General features: G+C 37.9%; 1 protein-coding gene across 1 annotated transcript in view; it reads right to left on the bottom strand.

Annotated features, from left to right (window-relative positions):
- kmr (kramer) overlaps positions 1 to 22,178 on the bottom strand; it is a 1,412,209-nt gene that overhangs the window by 470,783 nt on the left and 919,248 nt on the right. Inside the window, exon 8 of the mRNA XM_068226867.1 lies at positions 19,303 to 19,627. Within this exon, the coding sequence (XP_068082968.1) occupies positions 19,303 to 19,627 (325 nt within the window). The remainder of the gene's footprint in view (positions 1 to 19,302; positions 19,628 to 22,178) is intronic.

Here is a 22,178-nt window from a genome sequence, read left to right as displayed (position 1 = left end):
TTCTAAGTTTGAAGTCCCCACTGATTTACTGTGATTCTTTGATTTAGAAGACTTGGAAGAACTAAAATGATAATCATGAGCATAGGGTGCATCGGGTGGTATCCCTTCCCGCCTAGAAGAGTGTAGCCCAACCTCTGGGTGATTGGAAGATGTGTTACTGGATAACTTGCCACTGTTTGAAAGTGTAACATTCTCATAGTTGGGTGCGGAGTGCGAGGCTGCGTGCAGGGGAACGGAGGATGGGTGTCGGCGACCAGATTTCCCCTCCGTGCTACCTTGTCGAGACCTTCCTGCCTGCGAAGGGCGTCGAACGCGCTTTCTCGCCTTCCGAACATCTCCCACCTCTGACCGGAGATCAAAAACACAATCAAAAATAAACAATTTTGAACTCTATTTTTATTGAGTCAGAAGGCAAAATTTGAATCACATGTTAGTCAGAGATTTGGTTATGAATGAAGATTAATACAAACAACCACCAACAATTTAAAAATAATATTTTAATCCCATACAGTAAATTAACTTTATACCTAGGTTAGTAAATTGTTGTCATGCAATCATACGCTATTGATGAGTTCAATATTACTAAACTGAAATCGGAATAAAATAATCCCATGCCACCGGTTAAATACTAGAATGGGAGTAAGTCGAGGGTTAGTCTGATAACAAATCAACCCAAGCAGGCAGGAAGGTTTAACCTCAGACAGGTCATATCTAATTATTTTGATTTAAAAAGAATAAAACAACATTTTAAAGGTTCATATTTTATCCCATTCTCGAGCATTAATTCACGGAGGGGTTAAGCAGTGCGACATGCAGACGAATGGAGACGAAGAAAGAATGAATGTAGGTACACCAAAAGCCATACACCGGGAAGGATATGTTTAGTCTAATGAAATAATGACAATCATATTTACCAACGACAGCTCCTCATGCTATAGAACTACAGAAGACTTACATCAAAGAGCATCAGTATTAGAAATCAATAGTTACACACTGAAATACTGTCTGAAACTCTGTTTTCACTACAAATTTCCTAAGAAATAAAACTGCAAAATGTATCTCATTCTATTATTTTCTACCTACGAAGTAGGATCCAAAAGTTTGGGGACTACATGGACCCGTAAAAGTACGACAAGTAGTTAAAATAACAGGGTCTGAAATGCATCCTCCCCTTCCTCGCCTCCGCAACCAGAATGGTTTCGTCCAGCGAAACAGCAGACACATCATTCTCTTGCTATTTGTGTTTGGTGAGTAGAAAGACTCTTCCTGTCTTAAGAGGTGCAAGTTGTAGGTGAATGACCTTCCAAGACACCAGCTACAGGAAGTGTAACAAATACCGGATCTACTTGCCTTGGGTCCTAGGCTTTCATAATCTCTCCTCCCAAAATTACGTGGACCAGGCAACATTCAAGCTGTGTTAAAGTTCATCAAATTTTGGAACTATGGATTTCGATTCCGTCCTCACCCCGTCACACGAGAACCATTTGAAAAGAAGGGCGAAAAGTCTTTCTTCTCGCCAAACACACTAAAGTCGAGTTTGTTCTAAGTAGGTAGTAAGAAACTTGGATTTTTAAAAACAGCGTCAAAACATGCATTGCAGATAAAACCATAGCAGTGCATGATGACTCTACAGATGAAATATGTCTGAGTCACGTCAGCGTTTCGAAGAAGGCCGGGAATTCATCACCGTATCTTCAACTTACTACCCGGATTCTGGATATCTTCCACCGTGAATCTGGATATTCTACGTCGTTTTCTGGAGTCCATCTATCATAAGCGACCTATGATGTGGCGAAGAGGACAACAGTACCAACGAAATGAAGTAGAGATGGCACTGTGTGACTAGGGCATTAGAACCTTCCTACCAAAGTACTGATGAAAGCTGTAAAATAACGGGTATAGACCCCATCATTTATGAAGTGGCCGATTGATGTGAGATTTTAACAGCTGAGTTTGAGACAGAGGATGCAGAAAAAAAGCGCATTATTTCATAATTCTTCGCTGTTACTTTTATTCTACGCTTGTTATTGAAAAGTCCATATGTTGCACGATGTTGGCATGTAAAAGATCTCTGGTGAGATATTTGGTGTTTACCAGACAAAATTAATTAAATTTCAATCATAGACGCCCAAGAGAGTTTCGGTTCACTCGATCTGCCATCTAGTGGGCCTAGAGTAAAACGGAACGTCGAAATTGACGAGCAGACAGCCAGATAGCGACAAATTGAAATGTCTGCACACGGTAGCTGAGGCCATACGATTATTATTATTATTATTATTATTATTATTATTATTATTATTATTAATTAATGCCCTTGCTGGCAGGACGTAGTGTTTACAGTGCACTATGTCTTCTGGTATGGGCTAGAGCAATATTGTTACTTTCATTGATCTGTCTCAGCTTTATCCTTGGCTTTGACAAGATGAAAGTGACTAAGGTATGAGTGATGCTAGTAATGCCATTCCTTATGCAGCCAGTCCATGCTATGAATGGTGTGAAAATGTTGCTCATAGGATCAGTTGGTGCATGCATTTCAGAGGGCTTGGCAGACTGATATGTAATAGCAACTTCTGTCTCGGTGAGGAAAGCAATGGGAAACTACCTCACTCCTCATTTCCCTAGTACACCTCTTCAGTGATGCCTAGGCCATTTATGACAGCTGATGGTGGAGCTGTTGAGGATCCAACCAGCCTTCGGGCTGAGGACTAAACATACATACATACATTATTAATTAAAGTTTATAGTAAAAATACTGATACTCCACTTCACTAAAGTGTTAATACACTGAAATATATTCAGAAATAATCCATTTTCCACGAAACGTTATCATTAATCTTCCATAATATCAGCTTGCTTCGCAAATGGCGGCAATATTTAGTTAGCTGGTTTTCTGACCCTTAAATAATACTAGGTTGTTGCATAGCTGGCGAATATAATTTTCGCTACTCGTATATTCGGTGTTATGGTACAATTAAATTATATTTTTCAGCCAAGACTCAGATTAACGATGAAGTGACTTTTCTCAAGTTCAAGCTCGAGGAAACGGTGGATGAACAAATTTCTTTGGTCTATCCATGAATCTACGAACCCAGCGAAGAAGCCGCGCGTGTTAACACACTACGGCTATGGCGCCAAGCTCTGCCTTCGGGAGACGAGTGGGTTCGAATCCCACCGTCGATTGTTATAAGAATGGTTTTCTGTAGTTTCACCATTTTCACTTCCAAGTAAGTGCAGGGACAGTTTCTGTTCATAGGTCACAGCCGATTCCTTTCATATTCTCACCCAGTTTCATTTACCATCATTCAATTCATCTGCATTAACTCCTCAACTGAGGTTAGGGTCAGGAACGGTGATGATGATGATGATGATGATGATGCTTGTGGTTTAAAGGGGCCTAACATCGAGGTCATCGGCCCAGGTCAGGAACGGCATCCGGCCGTAAAAACATGGCATAACATTTTATTTCGCCTTATCTCCGACACCGTATCTGGAGATGGAACGAAGGGGTAAACATACACGAATATTTATGAACTTTCAGACTAACATCTGGCTTCATATCGTGGTTAGTTAATAAACGCGAGTTCTTCTCGGTTCTGAATAGGTCTTTTTTCCTTTTTTTTGTGTGTTCATTTTCAGAAATTGTATATCATGGGTCGGAATTTACAGTCAGAAGTAGATATTAAGTAAGTTAAGATATTCTTACACTTCCGACCCGAAGGGTTGCAGGTCAACCGGTCAACCGTTGGTGTGATACCTCCATCTCGAGCTAAAAGAAAACTTTTTAACGGCAACCCACACGAGAGGTCCAACGTGATATTTATACGGTCAAATCACAGATATTTTCAAGAAATTTCCCTTGCCGTGTTACTCGTATGAAATTTGGACTATTTTCTTGTGCGAATATAAGGCGTCAAATCCTCTATCTTTGGACGTCTTAACCATCTTCGAATGTTATTAATCGCAATCTAAACCTCAAAATAGTCACTTTTTAAATCCCCTCTTCCCCGCGACGTATTACCTGGCGAGCAGTTTATTAACAAACTCCTTTTTGGAGGTCTTTATTGAGCATAACATAACCAAAGTAATCACAGTGAAGAATCGATTGCTTCAAGGATCTGTGCTAGCCCCACTACTCTTCAAATTATACACCAGTGACATGGTGCCAACTGTTAAGCTACGGAAGCAGACTTTACATAAGGTTTGAATGTATGATAGCCTCATTTTATAGACGGAGTCACGTCAATATATGGCACTACAAAACGAGCACACAAAATATATTATAAACAATCTCGCTGGCATTCCCTCTCTATTTGCAGTACTCACGGCGTTCAGAAATGACAAGCTCCATCCGTAACTCCGGAAAAGTACCAGTTTGAAATGCATTCCCAGTATATGTGGGAAGACTCAAGACACCTACGGCTAGCAGATGACGTTTCCACTGCTTACAGGTTGAACAGTGCAGAGTCATTCGTGCTGGTATGCTCAGGCAGCTTGAGGGCAGACAATCATGGGCAATGTAGAGTGTATGATTTTTCTCTGGAGGGAAGACGTGGCTGTTTCACACATTGAGACGATATTAGCAGCACCAAGTCGCAGAAACGCGACAAACGGTGGCCATATGATATTAGGCAAACTATTGCCACCCTGGGTGCTCTAGAATACATCATGCTGCCTCGTCCGTCTTCCCGATCTTGCCCCTAGCGACTATGCAATGAAGGAAGTCATACCCCCAAAAGAATGATTTGCTGTGCAAATACGGAAACAGCCAGAGCGATGGTAAAGATGCCTAGACATTGGCGGGAAATACCTGTAATATAATCTATATTTATTTTGTTTCAAAATGAAGAAAACGCGTTTTGTGTCAATCATTTTTGAACTCCCCAAGTACTTTCTGTGTCCGTTGAATATTACTTTCCCCATGATAGTGTATCAGCACATCAGTCTCCAACGGTCTCAGATATTCTCGTCATACATAAAACGTTTGGACGTCATTATACAGCCCCGTTTCTCTGATTTGGCCCTTGAATGCGCAGCAAAAAAAATTTAGCCTACTTCCTTGCCTTACATTCTCTCAGGCGGTTGAGTATTGTTATCTCTGCTATACAATTTTACAAAAGTGCACAGTTACTTCCACGTTGCAGAAGAATTTGCTAGGGGCCATTAGTGTATAAATAATGAACGATATTTTGTTTCAAGACTTTTCATGCTAATTAACTGGAAGCAGGCCAGGATCTATGCATGGAAAGGGAGGCTAAGGAATTTTTCTGTGGGGTTAATATAGACCGTTTTTGATTAGTTTCGCCTTTTGGGGTCTTTTCATTCCCAGCACCCTTTTTATCCGTTGGATAAAATGACCAGCATGGTCATTTCTAGAGTTTATAACGATCGTTTTCCGGTAGTTTTGATTTTGTTCTTGGATAACAGACTATGTTGCCCATTCTGGTTATGAAGTAAGCTTTTATTTTGTGCAGTACGATTTTTCATTTCTCTTCTATGAAATTTCATGTAGTATTTTATGTAAGAGTGTAGGTATCTGTGTAAGGCTATCGATACACAACAATCGTCCAACAAGAAAATCACAATTATTTAGTGCCTTCTAAATTAAATGTGCATGTACCTACCCAGCCACGACTGTTGTTATATTATTGTAGACAAGTAACTTATTTTACAATGTTCTAATGTTTTATTTATTTTGCCAGGAGGGACCAAACATTGTTGATCTGGCACTGGCTGGAGTGATGAGCAAGCAATAAATTGTGAAGACAAATTTAGCACCAAAATGTTAAACATCTGAGAGCATTCCCAGGTATGGACCTTTCCTAAGGCTGAAAGGTACCCTAAATGCAATGTTTGCAAAGTTTGTCTTCGAGTTGACAAGTATTTTCCTGATTATTATACATTACTCTAGGAATGAAAAAAAAAAGGAAATAATACATTGCACATTTAAGAGCTGACTACCTTTAACAGTTACCTAGTTTCAAGGAGGGAAAATGTATAAATGGACGTCATTTCGCATCAGCAAATGAGGCTAAAGCAGTGTCACAGGAGGTATTACAAGAAGCTGAAAAGATGGTTTCCAGGAATGTATTCAGAAAAGGTATCAATAGAGGCAGAAGCATGTATGTGCCCATGGAGGTTACTTCTAAAGTGATTGTGCATCGATGTCTTTAGGTACTGGAGATAAGAAACTACACCCTAAGTCATCAAACTTTTGGATCCTACCTTTCTGTATTTCAAATAACTACAGACTTCCTCATAACAGAGTACACTTGCATCTTGAAATGATTTTGACAATATTCACTTCATACCAATTTTTACATGATTGCGATGGTAATCTGGTTACTGATATAAAAAAGTAACAACAACTTTTAGTAAATGGATAGTTCTGCATTTGTCAGTGGAGATATGAACATTTTTTGTACCAGTATCCTACACTGTAGCTTGATAATATCAATACTTGACCTCTTCATTCTCTAAAAATCTGAAAACTTAGCAAAAAGGAATGCTCTTGACATAGGTACCTATTATGATCTAAAAATACTATGAAAAGGAGCAATAGAACTCCTTTTCTGAGAAAGAGAAGGATACTGCTGTAATGGAGAAAAGTGTTGAAAGAAGTTTCTAACATAGATGCTTAGTATGGTATTCTAATTAATTGTCTTCAATGGTATTAGTAAAGTACTAGTCTTACAGTATTACCATAATAAATATATTCCAAACCTTCCCAGTAAACAGCATAGCCAGCACCAAAATTATTGAAATGGACCCAGCAGTGGTTTAAATGTAATTATGGTACCTATCAATACAATAGGAACGTACCTTAGAGATAGGGTTATGAATGTTTAGTACCAGTAGGTCTAACCTATATTATCATAATAATCTAAAAAGTTTAACTATATATTACTGTTAATATTTTATAGCCTACTGTTCTACAGTCAGTGTAAAATGGAGTACTTTGTACCTGTATCTGACTTGTACTAAATATAAAATAATAACAAAATTATTACCAAAGTAAAGATTAATCATATGTAACAAATATTTGACATAATCAGGTTATTTTGCACACAGTAAATTATACCTGTCTACAAAGCTATAAATTTGTTTATAACTGAGAAATGCTTTTTCTTTTAACTACAAGATGTATTGTACAGTACGTAAAAATATAATTCTTTGAATCAAAACAGCTCTAAGAAGCACAAAGGTAAATCATTAGTCAGTCAAGCGCACTAGTTCTGGTGAGGTATGCAAGTAATCATTTCTGATTTTGACGTTACGTATTTTCTGAAAGAGAATAAAATATGGTATTTCATAGTTCAAACAACTGAGAATATCAAGCTGAACTTCATTTTTTTAAATATTTAAAATATGGGAACAGCAATGGATGAATAACTTATATTCGTCTCATTTAGAGTACTGAGATGCTATATGCAGAAGGCTCATTTTAAAATTTTCACCAAGTGAGATCTGGCAACTCTATTCTTACTGCCTCACATCATGTAGTATTTCTCAAAATTGTATCTGTGCTGTTTACAAAATAATATCCCTTCCCAATTCTGACATTTTTAAAATTTAGCTCCGTACTGACAATCAGCCTGAAACTTCTGATAATTCATGCTAACGAATGGCAGAAAATGTAAGACTCCCCCACCCACAGAAAATCCAATTCAGAGAAAAATTTATTAGCAACATAGTAGAGTACTGTATTTTGAAATATTTCAAGAAAGATATTATTGTCCAAAATACTATGTAGTGTTCATTTGTGAGAAGAATGTAACATTTTGGCACAACACTACATATTTTAGTTGTTGCCAAAATTTAATTGTGTTCAAACTCATGTCGATTCAAAAACTCGTGGTGCTGCTGTTCACAGGTATAGCATACTCACTGCTGTGATCATCTTTTCACTTCTCAAATTTTTCTACATCTTCCTATTTCTTCCTATTTATTGATAAAACAGTTTTCATTCATTATTTGCTATCATTAGATAGCACTGAAGACCACACACAATAATGAACAACAGAAAACTAAGCTTGAATTCAATTTTCACAGAGATGATAGACCAATAACAATGGACAGATAGAGGAGACTGTTTTATCTTGAGCACAGTGAACCCTGGAACATTTTATTTTTTGTTCTGATTTGTGCTGAGCTCCAGGAAGCTCCACTTCAACCAAACTGTAAAACATGCACAAGGTAGCATTGACAGTCGTTCTGATTTGTAATATCAGCAAGCATGGATGCTATAGACAAATCAATTTTTAGCATCAAAAATACAGGGCCATCGAAAAAGAATATCCATATTTTAAAAAATTGCTGTTTCAAGTAGAATAAACATATTGAGGTGATCATGGTCTTAAACCAAAAAGGAAAGGTGGATGGGACTTTTTTTTTAAAGATACCTTAATACATTTCTATACAAGCCCCATTAGTGGCATGGCAGACACTGAATCAATATTCAGTTTCTTGCCTAGTATACTGGGGCAAGTCTGGAGTGACAGTTCTATTGGCAGCAGTGATCCTTTCTCTGATATGCACATATATTCTCACCATAAACAATGTTCTTCATGTATCCCCAAGAAAGGTCGACTGGAGTGCGATCAGGGCTTCTAGGCGGTCTATTGAATAGGGCCACCTCTACCAATCCAACCATTTGGAAACTGAGCATTCATGTGTTGCGTACACTGTCTGGTGTATAACAACACTGGTAAGTTGTTCTAAAGTTACGCTGAACAAGAACATTTGATTTGAATTCCGCAAACCAAATCACAAACTAAGCTTTCGGCTGGGTGGTCCACTTTGTAATGGCCTGGCCTGGCCACACAGCACAGATGCAATTGTGCTATTCATAGCAAGGGTTATATTAAGTGGTCAAGGTCAGGCAACTAAAAGAAATCTCCCTTCTTTCCTCTTCAGTTTAAGATCAGTATCTCCCCAATATATTTATTCTACTTGAAGCAGCATTAAAAAAAATGGGTACTCTTTTTTGATGACCCTGTAATTATTTTGCTCATTTTTGTATGCTTTGTAACACAGAAATGAAATTGAATTTATAAATATAACCACCTGCTGTGTGCTCTTTATCATATGCTGACTTCAGCAATTCATTATGATTCACACTTGTTGAAATATGAATCTGACTGTACCTTGGCACACACGAATAGTATCATGTACCATGGAACACTGTACATGATACTATTCTTCCTTGCCTTGTTATTTTTTAGATCATACCGGAAAGTGTGTCAGACATTCAAGGAGAGTGATGCATGTAACTCGAAGAAAGCCATTTAAGGAGTTATGCCTCCTCCAGAAACCAAAATTTCTATCAGAGAAGCATGCAAAGTGTACAATATGAAGCTGGCTACTTTGCCAAGACATTTGTCAAAACATTAAAACTCTGAAGCTGAAACATTCTGTTATAACCCAAGATTAGACAGCAGAAAAGACTGAAGAAATGTATTTGTTGAAGTATATAAAAACAAACAATGTTTAGTTCACCAAAAAGGGTGTAAGGGATCTACCCTTAGCAATTATAAAAAATATCCTGAGTTATGTATTAAACAAGAAGTAGCTGGGCCAAATGGATGGAAAAGCTAAATTTGTAATTTTCTCAACTGCAATCAAGTGCAAGCGCAATTGAAAAATAATTCTTCTTATATGATTTACAAAAATGGGTGATTTTAGCAACATATCCTACATTAGTACGTATTTCTGAAATGGTTGGTAACAATGGTTCATGATGACAAATATACTGAAAAATGACTTCAAACTTTTTTTTTTTACCCTTAACAGAACTGTAATACACATATAAATAGGAAGCTATGAAAGAAACGTTGTCTTGAAAGATTAATGTAAAATGTGTTCCATGGTACAACAATCAGCTCTATTCTATTATCATACCATGCGAGGTTTATTGCTATAATAAAAGCTGCATTTCTTAATAACTCCTGTCATAGAAAGCCTGGTTCAAAAGCAGGACAAAGTAATGTACCATATACTACAGTATATTTATTTATTACGGTACATCTTTTTATTTCTTTTTTCTTTTCCCCTCTTAAAATTGCATGAATAACCTGGGAAACAAATAAACCACACGTGAATAGTCGGGAGTTCAATGCATTTTTGTTTTGATATCATGAACTAAGTTTCTCAATTTCATCTATGGGATTGTATACTAAAATCAGTCATTCTGGTCAACAAGCATGGTAGAAATTACATTATGGTAAGTAACTTATTTGGTCTCTTCTGCATGAAAATAACTTGGAATATTCAAGGTTCCCATAAACAGTACTTTCCTCCTTAATATAGTAATATAATACTTCATAGATATTAGAACATTACATGGAATGATGAACTACAGCCAGCCACGTAAGCTATTCTCTACACATGAGCAAAATAAGCTTACCATACCATCAACTAAAAATGTCTCACGCCAACATCAACCATACCTACCGTGCACGGACATCACGATCAAGAATACAACCTGCAGCGAATGAGGAATTTCCACTACTGCATTCCACTCAAACTTAAGTTTAAACAAATCTATGGTCAGCAAAACCTACTTTCTAATCCTGACAGAGCCATACAACATACTTGTATCTACATCTACAATGGACAAATCTAAATATACAAAATAATGAGTGAAAATTTGGCTCCAGTGAGGTTATGATATACATAATGTCAGTAAGCAACATTCATAAAAATGATTTTTCATCAAACAATATATATTTCAACAAATCAAAACTTTCCATCTCTGCATGAAACTTAATTCTAATCCAGAGTACAATGGTGGAACCCATATTTCATGTTTATCAAGGAATCAGTACCATACATAAAGTAAACTGAAAGAAGAAGTAGAAGAGAAATGTAGAAACTCAAACAATTTAGCACACAATCCTCTCTGAATATGAAAACATTACCTTTGTAAGGATTTTTATACAGAATAAACAGAGTAAGAATTGACATACAAGTCATAGTAAACAACCTTGAACTAAGAACTTAACATTATCAGCTACATGTTGGAACAATGAACACTATTTTCTTATGGGACAGGATGTTATCAGTTGCTTTTATGCCTTTTAATTTCTTATATGTTTATACCTACCATATTATTTTTCTATGGTAGGCCCTACTGTACTATAGTAAAATCAGTGGAACCAAGAAAAATTATGTTAATTTCAATGTTTCAATATTGATGGTTATACAAACAGGAAGGTATACTGTACATGAAATATCTATTTTATTTGCCCTGTTCCACTTCACTTAAGACCATCTTACATGGAACCCATTGCATATACCATAGCCTACATTAAAGCAAATCTTATATTTATCACCAGACAAGCAAGTCAATTTCTCTATAAATATAGAAAAAAAAAATTCAGGCTTGCTGGCTTGGTTGAATTGGGTTCACTACTTACCTTCAGAGAGAGTGAACCCCTTGAAAATGCCTTGTGAAGTTTCCAGAGAAACTTTGCGAGACTCAATTTGACCACAGCCTACAAGGCCGGAAAACAACTATATTCATTGAGACATCAGCTATGAAAGCCAAAGTTATTATGTCAATTTCTATAACTTGCCAAAATAAATAACTATGTTTTGTCTTGAAATGTTACTTATCACAATGTATTTGTATGGGACATTGTGAAACAGTACTTCTACATTACTCCTTGCATTAGTGATGGTATATGCACAACTGTGTCAAACTGCTTGTGACAAATAAGCTACTAAGAAGAGTAAAAAAAACATGAGTTGGATTTGACGAGAAGTGTATTATTACGATAGAATTCCCGTCAAGACATCCAAAATACAACTCCAATAAACTATAAAAAAGCACGATGATTAAGAGGGAACAAAATTACATGGTAAAAACCCAGAAATCTCTGTTTACTAGTACCAGTACCAGAAGCTCGCCTTGGATGGTACAGACATGTCAAGGTCAAGAGAAGAGAAGATCAATCAGTTACCAAAAGAGCTGTCCAGTACAACCCAGGAGGAAATCGATCATGCAGCTCTCCCAAGAAATGCCTGATTGTCTGAAGGAAGAGATGAAGATCGTGGATGTCAGACCTGATAATGCCCTTAACAGGATCAAATTGAGAATGATGTGTGAAGTAGCAGACTGTGCAGTATTGCGGGGAAAATGCTAGGAAGAAGAAGAAGAAGAAGAAGAAGAAGAAGAAGAAGAAGAAGAAGAAGAAGAAGAAGAAGAAGAAGAAGAAGTGTGTACTTCTATAAGAGTTCTCGTAAAATTACAATGGTTCATGCTTGACTATCTGAGAATGTTTCTTGCAAGTTGCATGAAAATTTACTTGTTCTGAACAGATTCTATTCATATGACTAGAATAACTTTAAGAAAGTGCCCAGATATGTACGTAGGTCAATTCAGAGGCACATCATTCTCATTTCAATTACTCCTCTGCTTAAGAACTGACTTTTTCTCATGCAAAATAGGCCTACATTAGTAGGCTTACCATATGTCTGGATTTAGCCTACGCAGTCCTGGTTTTGCAGTGTTGTTCTGGGTACTATCTGGAGTTTTCAGAATATGATCGTGAAAATAGCTGCTGGATGTTGTGACCAGTAACAAAATTTTGTCAAAAGAATGTTATCAATTATGGGGGAATAGTTGGTCTTCAGAAAGAGGCAGACTTCTACTACTCACTGTTAAACATTTAATTAATACATGCTAAAACCAACATAGTGGAATTTTTATGTCATTAAGACAGACAAAACTGTTTTGAGAAATAGCATATCCAATATCCAGAAAAAAAATTGCCAATGAACCTTTCATGGCCCGTACTTATAGACGTCTAAATTCAAACCTCATTGTTTTATAAGCTTTTCTCATGGACAGTTGAGATTTTCTTCTGATGACACAGAGCAAAGTTCTCTGCAAAACGTAAAGAAATTCACCTTATTTTCTTGACACGGCATAAGCCTAAAAGCCTATATCATATCTAGAAAAAAAATTAATTGACAGGTGCCTAAAACACAATGGTAGTGCAGTCAGAGAAGTTTTGTGGGAGGAAATTCATTGTTAAGGCATTATAATTCATTTCAACATTAAAGGTGACAGACTGTATAAGTAATTGTTACTGTAATATTTTGTTCTCTGCAAATTTAAAGTCTTCATTTTTTCAATGTTTTGCATTAACATTTTGAGAAAAAATTCATACTTCAAGTTAAATTTGTAACATTAGGGAAATCTTAAAAAAATATTAAAGAGAAATTCAGCAGTAATGCTTTAATCAGTAGATAAGCCTATAAAGAAGACAAGATGGTAATACAAATATTTTGTGACACAATAATACATGCATGAAACTGATATGCAACGAGAGATATCTCTAAAGAGTTGTGAGATGGGAAAACAGCAAAAATGACACACAGTAATTTCTAAAGATCAGTATGAAGAAGTACAAAATGGACCAACTAGGAGGATGTACCATTTAAGAGGCTGAAGTGGTGATATATTGTCCATGGAGGCCCACAGCATACTTAACAACAGTGATGAAGACACAAGCCTGATAGAAGAGATTGTAGGATAGAATGAGAATATCAAATGTTAATGTGCTACAACAACAACAACAAGGTTTGGTAAAGGGGTGTAATAAATGTTAGACGGGCCTGCCTGCCAAAGTAAAATTCGGACCCCCTCAAATGAAACGTAAAACCTGTGAATAACTAATACAAATGTGATTACAAGTAGAACTAATGCAAGATATTGCCAAATTATATGAGCAGAGAGATTATTCATTACTGTAAGATAATTAAAAAATAATGTTTTAATAGGTTTTGTTTGACTGTCTCTGTGGTTTAACAGCTAAGCTGCTGAACTGCCATTTTTCATTTTTCAGAAGTTCTCTGTAACTGATACTGAAGTCACAGTTGTAATAATTAATTCGATTACAACCCAGAAAAATATACAAATAAAATAAAAAACTGTTGAAACAAAGTTTGAAAAATATCAAACTGCACAACTGATAAGCCTATAATTATCCCTGGTGTAAGTGCACCATGTAATTACCTTCGTGCAAAGAGAGCTCATTGGAAACTCAGTTGACTGATGGTTACTACATCAAGTCATTGTTGGAATTTGATATTGTTGTCAAATGTATGTGTGAAGAAAGTTAAATGATAAGCAAAATTTGTGCATAATATGATCTTAGGTCCCCTACACATCAAGAAAGTATCATTTTCTAACTAAAATATGATATTTTGGTATCAATTTTCATTGCTGTAATTACTTTTGAATAATTTGGAGCAGGTCTTTTGTGAGGAGCGTGTCGAGGTGTTGAGAGAGATGGCTGTGCTGTGTTACATTCAACGTATTACGGTAACTGCTGCTAGAAGCAACCGAGTGACAACTTCTCTGCATTCAAATTGTAGAAACAAACTATTTCGTCGTGATCTGATCTTCTGACCATTTCCGTGCAGTGACATTAGGCTAGATATATATTACTTTTATGTTTTTGCGAAGAGTCTGCGGCAGGCAGGCCCTGGAGGTGCTAACGTTACACACATGGTTTGGTACCAGTACATGTGATGTGCCTACATTGGGGCAGAGTTTGTGTTCTAGAAATGGTCCCTTTAGCCCTCTAAGAACCTGTAACTAGCAATACTGATGCACTTGGAACACAATTTGGCATAATCATCAGAAAATGAATGTCTGTCATTTATTTATCAGTTCATCTGGCTGCCTGCATGGTAATGTCTTGTATTTAAGCCCAGTATACTTGTTGCCATTGTGACAAGGTAATCAACTCAAAATACGTAACCTGTTATTTAGTACCACCACTAATTTTGAAGCTACGAAGTACAGTATAACAGGGAACTTTCTAAACATTTTTAATGTATCAGTCTTAGAATGAAAGATTTCAAACAGAATAGTCATGATACATAGCTCCGATGCACTACTACCACTTTCAACACTATGCCTGTATGGGATATGGGCACACTGCTTTCCTGTTTGTGAACGGCACCTGTTTCGTGCGTCTTTATGGGCAGCTGCACGTATCCCATACGGTTCCTCTCCTTGCTTGGAGGTAGCAGTTTATCTAGTGTCCACCAGAATGCAGCGGTTATTGGGAAGTTCAGACTGAAATGATAAAAAGGGTAGTTTCTCCTTGCCGAGACCTCTACTGAAGCAATCTATGTGCCAGGTGCTGAGCGCGCCAAATTTGTCGCACTATTAGCTGTGTTACTGTACAAACATGTTCTCACCCTCTGCTTACGAACCAGATAAAATATCAAAATTTTTATTTGTTATGTCACTTTCAAATGCAAGTTTTTAGCTGTATTCTTTTATTCTGAATTCAAGCTCTCCATAAATTTGGGCTTATTTTTTCGTTTAGAAAAGGAGACACAGGTTGACGATTCACCTGTGCCGCGAAAAGAGAGCAGATGGTGGTGCAAGAAGTGCAAGGTTGGACTGTGCATTGCCTAAGGTTTTCAAGGCTACTGTACCAAAACAAACTGTTTCTAAATAGGTAAATTTTGTATTTCAAATGCCATTGTGTTTATTTGTGGCTTAACACATTCATGCCTATATCGTAGTTATTGCCTGTAGTGTGTGTCCATGCTCTGGACCGTATCTGAGTTAGACCGGATAAGCGCAACCTTTAATTGTAGCCGTTCCTACGCAGCTGTGGTTTATTTTTGTCACAAATATGTGCGACAGAGATGAGGGTAATACCCTTATGAATGCTTCTACCTGCTTCTGCTCACCAGAAACCACATGGCCTTGGAGATTTTCCTTTCCAGTACATTTTGTTATTCCGTTTCTGAACGAAGGCTAATGCTGGCCGAGCTAGCTGCATAGTTGTTTTGTGATCGCACAAGAGTGTGTACAGTCAAATTCTGAAGTGTAACGATGGCGCTCAGGGACAATATAAGTGTTGACGAAATTGCCGACATCCTATTCATTGAAGACTCAGGTGATGAACTCATTCCTGAACTAAGCGAAAGTGATGATAGTGAAGAAGATTTTCCTGGACATGTGACAGAAAACACAGTACCTGAAGGTGTAACATAAGCTACCACACCTTCCAGAGATACTAGAGCATTTCTTTAAGGTATGTGCAAAATTTTGTTTCCGTATCTTGTTTAGTTTAGAACTTATTGTGAAAATAATTCGTTGTTTTTTGCTGTGCCACTAACAGCTGGAATAGCCGGGCCAGCCATTTAAATAGCCCACTCAGATGATGGGCGGAAATGTGTTAAGTAGCCATATGAAATGATTCATTTTTATTGTTTGAGCAGACTTATGTTATAACTTGAATGTAAAAGATTTTCCCCAGACATTTTTTATTTTTTCATAAGACTGACATAATTAAATTACTTTAGACATGTACTTCCTGATCAACATCTTCATTTTGGATGGCCGACACCTTCGTATGAAAGAAAGAAAGGAAAACTTAAAGGGGTCACCCTTTTCAATACAATAAATGTTATAGATTATTTATAACATATATTTACAACTTGGTACTAGTTTCGACGCTGTTTGGCGTCATCTTCAGCCAAAATGTGGGAAATAGGCTAGCATGTAGTCATTTATATTACACAAGGTGTTACATTAAACAATACACATCTTAAGAGGAGATAAAAACAGGGAAGAATATAGAAACAAATGAATCGTTGAGAAAGCAAAAGTTATACATATTAAAAATAACCCTAACCACACATCTTGCAGTGCGAAAATATTCAACTTGAATGATTCCTGAATACAAAACGCACGCGCACACATTTCTGAAGAGCAAGCGGGCAGCTGCACGTATCCCATACGGTTCCTCTCCTTGCTTGGAGGTAGCAGTTTATCTAGTGTCCACTAGAATGCAGCGGTTATTGGGAAGTTCAGACTGGAATGATAAAAAGGGTAGTTTCTCCTTGCCGAGACCTCTACTGAAGCAATCTATGTGCCAGGTGCTGAGCGCGCCAAATTTGTCGCACTATTAGCTGTGTTACTGTACAAACATGTTCTCACCCTCTGCTTACGAACCAGATACAAAAATGAGGCATGTACTATGTTTCGCTCTTGTGTAATAATGTGATGAAATTCAGGAAGAGAAAAAAAAGACCCAGTTCATTGCCAGAGTCCATGTTAAAATATGGTAGTGTTGAAAGTGTTACTCAATACTAATAATACAGGGGCAATTCAGGTCCAGTCATATTTTGCAATTTGATGTCAACTAAACTACTATTACTAAAATGTTTTCATTCCTCCCCTGAAGAGGGGGGGCGGGCCTCTTTAGAACGGTGACGCCGTCTCTCAGGCCGAGAGATTTGTTACGGTGGAGGACATGCTTGGAGAAGGTGAGGGGGTTGGTGGCCGTGGTCTATGCTAGGATCTGTCCCGGCATTCGCCTTAGTGCAGGAGAATGGAACACCACGGAAAACCATTCTCAGGACAACCGACGGTGGGGACCAGCTGTGTGGCCCTTTCCCGTCTCCGGAATGCATAGGCGTAGAGCCACGGTAGAGCCGTGGCCACCCTTCCTCTGCTCAGATGGCCGGACAGAGTGCAGAGCTGTTGGACCACGGACCGACCATCACTCTTCTACTTGTCATTACAATAAGAGAGATTATATTTTCAAACCTTCTGCATGGGTTTTAATAGGTTTTGTTTGTCCATCTCTGTGATTTAACAGCTAAGCTGCTGAAGTGCCATTTTTCATTTGTCAGTAACTACAGAACTATACTCTGTAACTGATACTGAAGTCACAGTTGTAATAATGTACTTGAGAGCGGCAGGCTGCCTGCCCATGACTCCAATGCTGCGAGCCTCTGCACACCCAGTGTTCATGCTCATATGCGGCACTCAGTAATGTTGGTAACTGCTCGCCCTTACTCGGGCGTGAGAATGTAGTGTTGTACGCCTCTCGTACGGTCCTGCCGGCCTCGGCAGCGGACGAAGTGGAGATGTGATGATGGATGGTGAAGGGACCCGATCCCTAGTGAAGGCACGTCCGGTCGGGTGAGAGCCCGTGCTCGGCGGCCTATGAAATTTTAGTTGGCGGCCACTCAGCCGGCCAACGGAGCAAAGCAAGTCTGTGTCCCGCAGGCCGCACTCGTCGGGCTACAACGCTCGGTTTTGACTCTCGAGCCAGCCAGCTCCCTGGTTGATCCTGCCAGTAGTCATATGCTTGTCTCAAAGCCATGCATGTCTCAGTGCAAGCCAAATTAAGGTGAAACCGTGAATGGCTCATTAAATCAGTTATGGTTGATACTGAAGTCACAGTTGTAATAATGTATTTGTTTACAATCCAGAAAAATATACAAATAAAATGAAATAAAAAAACTATTCTAACAAAGTTTGAAAAATATCAAACTGCATAACTGATAAGCCTACATTACCCCTGGTATAAGTACACATTTGTGCAAAGAGAACTCATTCGAAACTGAGTTGACTACATCAAGTTATAGTTGGAATTATACATTGTTGTCAAATAAATGTTTCTTTTTTATACCATACAAATTTAACTGCTTTATTTGCTTCAATAATCATTCTTTTCAGATCAATATATTAAGTCAAATGAGGAAACATTTCCTCATCTATAAATTTTTAGATTGTTTATCATGCAGAGGGGTCAATTAGATGGCCTTGAGTGCTGTAATGAATTGATGAAATATATATTGTAGTATTGAGCTATTCTAACATACCAGGGTTTAAAACAAAATGAAGTGTCACTATAAAATGAGTTAAAAACAAAGCATATTACTTTATCTTCATCACTTAATTCCAAGTAAATATTTGAAGCACTTAAAGATTGCATTTTGCAGGAATTTAAACCTTAGTGTAGCCAAGCTGCAAAAGAAAATAAGAGAACATGAATCGCTTCTAAAGGCAAGGATATGAAAGATTCTCGAGAGAGAAAATGTTTCAGTCCAGGAGGAAGAAAAGATAGTTAGAAGCTCAGCTTTAAAACTATAGCACAATGTCATCTTAGACTGGAATCTCCTTCCTCTTTCTCTGGGTGTCGTGATATACTACTGTGTATGTCTCTCTTGTTCTCATGTCAGTAAGCTGCTTCTATCAGCTTCACTCTGTTGCCTGTATCTGAAGATCTCTGAACCTTGCAGTAGAGTTGACTTACAGTAATATAACACTAACAGTTAATTGTATAAGTAGGTTATTTCCAATGTACAATCTTTCAAATACCCTAATAAAACTTTTACCGATACTTCAATTTATCAGCATCTTTTTTTGCTGCGAATTTACAATAATAACTGTCCAGCATGCTTCAAATATTGGCCTACCAAACAGCATAAAATAGGTTAGTAGCATTCATAAACTGAAGAAAGCATTCTTACCTTCATCATCAGAAGAGAAACTGTTGTAACGACTGATGGACGTGGAAGAACGGCGACCATCTTGACTTCGACTACGCATCGATGCTCGCCCGGGGCCAGGAATCGTGTGACTGTCCTCTGGGAGTAGTTTACGGCGTGATCCACGAGACTCGTCTCTACTACGAGCCTCTTGAGTGGCAAGCTCACGAAGCACTTGTTGTTTGTAATACTTTGACAGTTCATTCTGAGCAGTACCCCTTGTGGAAGAACCTGAGGGTTTTCTAGTAAGTGGAGACTGCAACATACGCTGCTTCCACTCCAGTAAGCGTTTCATTGATTCTTCTCTCTGAAGGAAAGTGGGAAGAAAAAAAGAACATTTAAGTAATAAGTATAAACATAAAGGAGAAACAGACAAGTATTCACACATGACCCGAGAAGCACAGGGAAACATTTTATATAATGAATGTTAACAGGGTGAGGCGAGACATAATAAGGCAGGATTAAGAAAAAGCAGAGTCCTATAACCACTTCTTTTCATCACAGTAATGACTGAGATCCAGCAAAATGTTGGCTTCGTCATTGGTATAGATAATATGAGTTATAGGGCATATCATCACCAACTACATGGCCATCATCCACCATCAAGAAAATCAGCACGAACTTTCAACAACCTGTTTTAGAAGACTTTCGAACTCTATATTTCGTCCTCTTACGCCGCTTTTTATCGATTCAATCCTCCTTCTGCTATGCCGACAACTTGGCTCTAGCTGTACAAGATCAGGTAATGGAGACGACTGAAGAGATTCTGACCAAAGACCTGTCTTTACTGGAAGATTACTTCAAAATCTGGAGACTTCAACCCAGTGCGAGTAAAACAGAAGTGTCTTGCTTTCATTTAAATAATCGTTTGGCGAACGTGAAACTGAATGTTAGTTTCAGAGGGAGAATTCTTCGTCATAACTGGAACCCAAAATACCTTGGTGTCATCTTGGACCGTACACTATCCTTCAAACAACACTTTCTGAACTTAGCACAAAAGTTGAAGTCTTGAAATAACATCCTTCATAAACTGTGTGGAACTACTTGGGGATCTTCAGCAACCACTTTGCGATCTTCAGCCCTGGGTTTGGTGTATTCAAGTGCTGAGTATTGTGCACCTGTTTGGATGAACAGTCATCATACAAGGCTTGTTGACACCCAGCTCAGTACCACAATGCGCATCATATCTGGTGCAATCACATCTACTCCAGTTCATTGGCTTCCACTGCTAACTGGTATAATGCCACCTGACCTACTCCGATCTAATGTCCTTATGAAGGAATTTCACAAGATCTCAAGAAATCCTAGTCTACCCGTGAATAGTGACCTGCCACTTCTGAATCTTAACAGACTAAAATCACGCCATCCAACTCTGCGTGATGCCTCTAACATGGATGCTAAGGATTTTAAATCTCTTGATGAGTGGAAAAGTAGATGGGAAGCAGCAACGGATGTGCACCTTCAAACCTTCTTCTCAGGTCCCAGACTTCCAAGTGGACCCCACCTACCACGCAAGACCTGGACTACCCTGAATAGAATCAGAACAGAACATGGTCGGTGCAGAGCCGCTCTCCATAAGTGGAAAAAACTACCTAATCCAGACTGTGACTGTGGAGCTCCACACCAGACTGTTCATCATATCGTCAGGGAATGCAGGATTCGAGCCTATCACGGTGATGAGGATGACTTCCTGCTGCTAACTCCGGATGCTGCACGCTGGATTGAAGAATTAGATATTCAATTGTGAAGCACAAATTGCTTTGTTTCTCAGCTGTAAATATGTATATATGTATATTACTGATAATGTCTGTATAAGCCATACACTAAATAAATAACCTTCTTCTAGGTCTTCCTCTCGCTCTCTTGCCATCACACTTTGCCTCCAGCATCTGTCTTGGAATTCTATTCTTTCCATCCTCTTTACATGTCCAAACCACCTTAGTTTATTATTTTCAACTCTCTCATTTAGCTTCCCTATCCCAACTTCCTTCCTAACATCTTCATTTCTCACTCTGTCTTTCCTTGTCTTTCCTATCATACTTCTTAGGAATTTCATTTCACTGGCTTGAATTCTACTCTCTTGCCTACAAGTCAAAGTCAGTCTCAGCTGCATAAGTCAGTATGGGTACATAGTATATTTTGTACATTATCTCTTTATTTTTCCTTTATACTTCTTTGCTCCAAACAAGTTTTCTTACACTTTGGTAAAATGCATTACTCTGCTGTACCCTCCTGCTAATCTTAATGTCCACCCTAGCATTTTGCATTAAATCACTTCCTAGGTATTCAAAGCTGTCCACAATTTCCTGACTCTAACTTCCAGTTTTCACAGTGCCCTTTCCTTGCCTTTCCTCTCTTGACATCACCATAGTCTTGCTTTTCTCTTTACTGATTTTCATACCATACTTCTCCATTTTTTCATTCAGTATATCTACTTGTTGTTGCACTTCTTGGCTGCTCTTTTGGAAGCATGATATCAAATACAGGTTAAATAGTTGAGGAAGTAACCAATGAAATTCAATCTGAAGGAAACTTCTATCAAGCAATTCAGGACCTAATATGGACGATAATGTACAACGGGTGATTGATTGGTCCGCCCTGTCAATATATTATTAATATTTGAATAATTTATACGTACATGTTTTGGGAGCCTTAACATCCTTCTTTAACGTGAACATGTACGTATAAATTATTCAAATACTAATAATATATTGACAGGGTGGACCAAACAATCACCCATTGTACATTATCGTTATTACGAGTCAATACAGACCAATTAAGGACCGATATGGTCAAGTTTGTTGACCTAATATGGAACTAAAAAGTGGTACTGAAATGCAAGGGAGCCCTCAACCAAA

Source organism: Anabrus simplex, chromosome 3 (genome assembly GCF_040414725.1).
Source record: "Anabrus simplex isolate iqAnaSimp1 chromosome 3, ASM4041472v1, whole genome shotgun sequence".
NCBI lineage: Eukaryota > Metazoa > Arthropoda > Insecta > Orthoptera > Tettigoniidae > Anabrus > Anabrus simplex.
Note: the sequence above shows the minus strand (reverse complement) of the source record. Positions and strands in the feature narration are given on the sequence as shown.